This window comes from Pelobates fuscus, chromosome 2 (genome assembly GCF_036172605.1).
Source record: "Pelobates fuscus isolate aPelFus1 chromosome 2, aPelFus1.pri, whole genome shotgun sequence".
Taxonomy (NCBI): Eukaryota; Metazoa; Chordata; class Amphibia; order Anura; family Pelobatidae; genus Pelobates; species Pelobates fuscus.
This window is the reverse complement of record NC_086318.1, coordinates 2,527,150-2,533,851: the sequence shown is the minus strand read 5'-3', so window position 1 is coordinate 2,533,851 and position 6,702 is coordinate 2,527,150. Positions and strand designations below refer to the sequence as shown.

The window sequence follows — 6,702 nt, the reverse complement described above, 5'->3', positions numbered from 1 at the left end:
CCCTCTCACTGATTGGCCGCTCGGTCTACAGGACGTCAGAGAGTGGGCGGAGCTTCCAGAGGAAACCCAGCATGGAGAGCGGCGACCCAGCGGGTGAGCACCTACCGGCCCCCTCTAACACCCAGCCACCTACCGCCCCCCCCCTCTAACACCCGGCCACCTACCGGCCCCCCCTCTAACACCCAGCCACCTACCGGCCCCCTCTAACACCCAGCCACCTACCGGCCCCCTCTAACACCCGGCCACCTACCGGCCCCCTCTAACACCCAGCCACCTACCTACCGGCCCCCTCTAACACCCAGCCACCTACCGGCCCCCTCTAACACCCGGCCACCTACCGGCCCCCTCTAACACCCAGCCACCTACCTACCGGCCCCCTCTAACACCCAGCCACCTACCGGCCCCCTCTAACACCCGGCCACCTACCGGCCCCCCCTCTAACACCCGGCCACCTACCGGCCCCCCCTCTAACACCCGGCCACCTACCGGCCCCCTCTAACACCCAGCCACCTACCGGCCCCCTCTAACACCCAGCCACCTACCGGCCCCCTCTAACACCCAGCCACCTACCGGCCCCCTCTAACACCCAGCCACCTACCTACCGGCCCCCTCTAACACCCGGCCACCTACCGGCCCCCTCTAACACCCAGCCACCTACCGGCCCCCTCTAACACCCAGCCACCTACCGGCCCCCTCTAACACCCAGCCACCTACCTACCGGCCCCCTCTAACACCCGGCCACCTACCGGCCCCCTCTAACACCCGGCCACCTACCGGCCCCCTCTAACACCCAGCCACCTACCGGCCCCCTCTAACACCCGGCCACCTACCGGCCCCCTCTAACACCCGGCCACCTACCGGCCCCCTCTAACACCCAGCCACCTACCTACCGGCCCCCTCTAACACCCAGCCACCTACCGGCCCCCTCTAACACCCGGCCACCTACCGGCCCCCCCTCTAACACCCGGCCACCTACCGGCCCCCTCTAACACCCAGCCACCTACCGGCCCCCTCTAACACCCGGCCACCTACCGGCCCCCTCTAACACCCAGCCACCTACCGGCCCCCTCTAACACCCGGCCACCTACCGGCCCCCTCTAACACCCAGCCACCTACCGGCCCCCTCTAACACCCGGCCACCTACCGGCCCCCTCTAACACCCGGCCACCTACCGGCCCCCTCTAACACCCGGCCACCTACCGGCCCCCTCTAACACCCAGCCACCTACCGGCCCCCTCTAACACCCAGCCACCTACCTACCGGCCCCCTCTAACACCCGGCCACCTACCGGCCCCCTCTAACACCCGGCCACCTACCGGCCCCCTCTAACACCCAGCCACCTACCGGCCCCCTCTAACACCCGGCCACCTACCGGCCCCCTCTAACACCCAGCCACCTACCGGCCCCCTCTAACACCCGGCCACCTACCGGCCCCCTCTAACACCCGGCCACCTACCGGCCCCCTCTAACACCCAGCCACCTACCGGCCCCCTCTAACACCCAGCCACCTACCGGCCCCCTCTAACACCCGGCCACCTACCGGCCCCCTCTAACACCCAGCCACCTACCGGCCCCCTCTAACACCCAGCCACCTACCGGCCCCCTCTAACACCCAGCCACCTACCGGCCCCCTCTAACACCCAGCCACCTACCGGCCCCCTCTAACACCCGGCCACCTACCGGCCCCCTCTAACACCCGGCCACCTACCGGCCCCCTCTAACACCCAGCCACCTACCGGCCCCCTCTAACACCCGGCCACCTACCGGCCCCCTCTAACACCCAGCCACCTACCGGCCCCCTCTAACACCCAGCCACCTACCGGCCCCCTCTAACACCCAGCCACCTACCGGCCCCCTCTAACACCCAGCCACCTACCGGCCCCCTCTAACACCCGGCCACCTACCGGCCCCCTCTAACACCCAGCCACCTACCGGCCCCCTCTAACACCCGGCCACCTACCGGCCCCCTCTAACACCCGGCCACCTACCGGCCCCCTCTAACACCCGGCCACCTACCGGCCCCCTCTAACACCCGGCCACCTACCGGCCCCCTCTAACACCCGGCCACCTACCGGCCCCCTCTAACACCCGGCCACCTACCGGCCCCCTCTAACACCCGGCCACCTACCGGCCCCCTCTAACACCCGGCCACCTACCGGCCCCCTCTAACACCCAGCCACCTACCGGCCCCCTCTAACACCCGGCCACCTACCGGCCCCCTCTAACACCCGGCCACCTACCGGCCCCCTCTAACACCCGGCCACCTACCGGCCCCCTCTAACACCCGGCCACCTACCGGCCCCCTCTAACACCCAGCCACCTACCGGCCCCCTCTAACACCCAGCCACCTACCGGCCCCCTCTAACACCCGGCCACCTACCGGCCCCCTCTAACACCCGGCCACCTACCTACCGGCCCCCTCTAACACCCGGCCACCTACCTACCGGCCCCCTCTAACACCCGGCCACCTACCTACCGGCCCCCTCTAACACCCGGCCACCTACCTACCGGCCCCCTCTAACACCCGGCCACCTACCTACCGGCCCCCTCTAACACCCGGCCACCTACCTACCGGCCCCCTCTAACACCCGGCCACCTACCTACCGGCCCCCTCTAACACCCGGCCACCTACCTACCGGCCCCCTCTAACACCCGGCCACCTACCTACCGGCCCCCTCTAACACCCGGCCACCTACCTACCGGCCCCCTCTAACACCCGGCCACCTACCTACCGGCCCCCTCTAACACCCGGCCACCTACCTACCGGCCCCCTCTAACACCCGGCCACCTACCTACCGGCCCCCTCTAACACCCGGCCACCTACCTACCGGCCCCCTCTAACACCCGGCCACCTACCTACCGGCCCCCTCTAACACCCGGCCACCTACCTACCGGCCCCCTCTAACACCCGGCCACCCACCTACCGGCCCCCTCTAACACCCGGCCACCTACCTACCGGCCCCCTCTAACACCCGGCCACCCCTAACACCCGGCCCCCTCTTAACACCCGGCCCCCTCTAACACCCGGCCCCCTCTAACACCCGGCCCCCTCTTAACACCCGGCCCCCTCTTAACACCCGGCCCCCTCTTAACACCCGGCCCCCTCTTAACACCCGGCCCCCTCTTAACACCCGGCCCCCTCTTAACACCCGGCCCCCTCTTAACACCCGGCCCCCTCTTAACACCCGGCCCCCTCTTAACACCCGGCCCCCTCTTAACACCCGGCCCCCTCTTAACACCCGGCCCCCTCTTAACACCCGGCCCCCTCTTAACACCCGGCCCCCTCTTAACACCCGGCCCCCTCTTAACACCCGGCCCCCTCTTAACACCCGGCCCCCTCTTAACACCCGGCCCCCTCTTAACACCCGGCCCCCTACCTACCTACCGGCCCCCTCTTAACACCCGGCCCCCTACCTACCTACCGGCCCCCTCTTAACACCCGGCCCCCTACCTACCTACCGGCCCCCTCTTAACACCCGGCCCCCTACCTACCTACCGGCCCCCTCTTAACACCCGGCCACCTACCTACCTACCGGCCCCCTCTTAACACCCGGCCACCTACCTACCTACCGGCCCCCTCTTAACACCCGGCCACCTACCGGCCCCCTTCAACACCCGGCCACCCACCGGCCCTCTATAACACCCGGCCACCCACCGGCCCTCTATAACACCTGTGGCGAAACCAGCCTCGCCACTGTCCACTGGAGGAGCCTGGTCGCCCGCCTCTTGCCTTTAGACTATGGCCCCTGTTCTTTTTCCCTGCAGAAAGTGGTTCATGCCTTTCTGCAGACTGTTAAAGCCATTCTACCCCAGATAGCTACGCCATGGAGCCCAGCCGTATACTGAAAGACTTTGGCTCCATGGCGATTGAACTGTATGTATGTGATCTGAGCGCCATCCGGTAATAAGGTGCGCTCAGATCTAAGCTATCTGGGGATAGGTAGAATGTGTATGTTCTATGTGATAAATGTAACAGTATGTATTTTTTTGTCTTTTATTGTCCTTTGTCTGCCATGTGGCTAATGGAGTTTTGCCTCTGTCCTTGGAGATAATTGGATTACTTCCTAATTACCTCCAGGACAGAGAGGAGGGATTGTGATGCATTGTGGGATTGTAAGTTTGTGATTGGTCAATGTCCAATATGTTTCCCAGTTTCCCATCTGGTCCCCTAGGGGAGTGTCCACCATAAAAGCCGGACAGGTAGCCCCAGTAAACCAGACTCTGCTTGACCCTCAAAACGAAGTGTTGTCTCGTTCTTGGGGGGGAATTGGATTGTATGCTGATTGCCAGGAGTGTAAGCTGATGGTATGCTTTTCCTGTTCAGCTGTTTCCAGTATTCATGTTTCTTGTTCGGGAGTTGGTGAATTCATGTGTTTGCAGTTTGGGCGATTGGTGCTTACAGTAGCTGTCGGTGCATCTGGAAAGGGGAATATCGCCTAAACGGTTTTTAACCTCTTTTGTGCAAAACGGTCCGTTACAACACCCACCCACCTACTGACCCTCTATAACACCGACCCCACCCACCGGCCCCTTATAACACCGACCCCACCCACCGGCCCCTTATAACACCGACCCCACCCACCGGACCCTTATAACACCCACCCACCGGCCCCTTATAACACCCACCCACCGGCCCCTTATAACACCCACCCACCGGCCCCTTATAACACCCACCCACCGGCCCCTTATAACACCCACCCACCGGCCCCTTATAACACCCACCCACCCACCGGCCCCCTATAACACCCACCCACCGGCCCCTTATAACACCCACCCACCCACCGGCCCCCTGTAACACCCACCCGCCGGCCCCCTGTAACACCCAGCCACCCACCCGCCGGCCCCCTGTAACACCCAGCCACCCACCCGCCGGCCCCCTGTAACACCCAGCCACCCACCCGCCGGCCCCCTGTAACACCCAGCCACCTACACTCACTGGATAACTGTATGTACCTACATACCTTTACCTATCTCCCGTTTATACCTACCCGTTTATACCTACCTACTATATATGCCTATACCTACCTTCCATATATGTGTACAGACCTACCTGCCATATATACCTCCTGTATCTACCTACCTACTCGATATACCTACATCTACTTGCTTGCTTTATATACCTACCTACTGTATATACGTATATCTACCTACCTTCTGTATATATCCACCTACTGTATATAGCTACCTGCTGTACATACCTACTGTATATGCCAAGATCTACATACCTGCTGTATCTACCTACATCTGTCTATCTACCTACTGTATATTATTACCCTGAGACAGACACCTACTTAATATAACTACTCAAGACTGGTACCTACTGTATGTACCTACCCCGAGATCGTCACCTACTGTATATTATTCCCCAGAGACCGACACCTACTGTATATACTTCCCCCAAGACTGGTACCTACGATACGGGGGGTATAGACAGGTGTGAAATTTATTTTGTGGGTTAATCAAGTTACATTTTGTACTGAGAGCCAGCAAGTCTACATGCTATCTACTACAGCAAAGCATGAGGGATAACTTAATTACATAGAGGTTTTTGAACAAATTTTTCCCCAATTCTCAGATGTACCATACACCCATAATTTACATATCCCCTGATAGCCCCGATCTGGTGGGGTGGCAACATACTGAAAAATCACCCAGATCGGTTCAGGCATCGAAAGTTTTATGGAGGTCTTAGTTTTACCGACCGCACATGAGGTGTAAGCCGAAGATAGTTCCATGTGTTTTGGCCTTGCGGTCTGTCTCCATTCGTGTGGTTGAAAATCACGAAAAGGTCTACAGAATGGGTTTTGTCAGGGTTCGTATGATTCCCCTTGTTTGTATGATTCTTTTCACCGAACGTCATTCGTTTCTCTTTATTTTCCACCAATGGGTTGGAGTATGGAGGTCTGTGCGGTGTTCGCGCTTTTGAGTGTCCGATTTGGGTTCCAGACACTCGGCGACCAAACACCGCTGGTGTGTTCGTATGGAAAGATGGCCGCCGCCACGTGTTCGTACGCAGAACGGCGGACACCCAGGGAATACCCAGTGCGTTCTTGTGGTTAGCAATCAAGGTAGTGTGACTAACGATAGGGGGGGGGTGGGAAAGTTAGAGCCACGCCACTCTCCGGGGTGGCCTGGATGTTCGGTAGTTTGTTCATTTGTAGAACGGTAAGATTTAATATGTTTGCAATTGGATTACTACCGAACAACCAGACGAATGCTATATTCTTAACGAACCGTGACAAATAATGTATAATACTGTAACAATCAAAGTTATGGACAGCCAAAGTTAAGGAAGGTGCTTCGTAGCTGTTACAAGGACTCTATGCACTGTTACAAAATAACCCCTTTTCGTTAAAACCCATATTATGTCGGTATTCAGACTGTACGAACTCACTCCATGAACCGTTCGAAATACACATTCGTCTGTACGAACGATGGGCCACCCAGCCCTTGGCGTGTGCTGCCACTTAACCCCCGTCACCTCTAATAGTACCGAATAACCGACCACCCTACGAGCAGAGTGTGCCTCTCATTAACTGCACAAGGAGCTGCGGTCTGCGGTTAACCACCAACTAATTGACGGTCACAGGGGATCCACGTTCGTATGCATTTTCCCGAAGGGAAAACTGCTGAAAATTCATGAACGGGGATCACCTACATTCTGGCGTGTGGCCTCAATTAGAACATTGATCTTGCGGTTAA

General features: G+C 59.6%; 1 protein-coding gene across 2 annotated transcripts in view; it reads left to right on the top strand.

The window, feature by feature from the left end:
* Nucleotides 1-6,702, top strand: part of EIF2B4 (eukaryotic translation initiation factor 2B subunit delta) — a 55,043-nt gene continuing 48,341 nt past the window's right edge. For both annotated transcript variants that reach the window (XM_063441846.1, XM_063441845.1), the window contains exon 1: nucleotides 1-93. In XM_063441846.1, coding sequence (XP_063297916.1) covers nucleotides 72-93 — 22 coding nt within the window. In that variant the 5' untranslated portion in view covers nucleotides 1-71. The remainder of the gene's footprint in view (nucleotides 94-6,702) is intronic.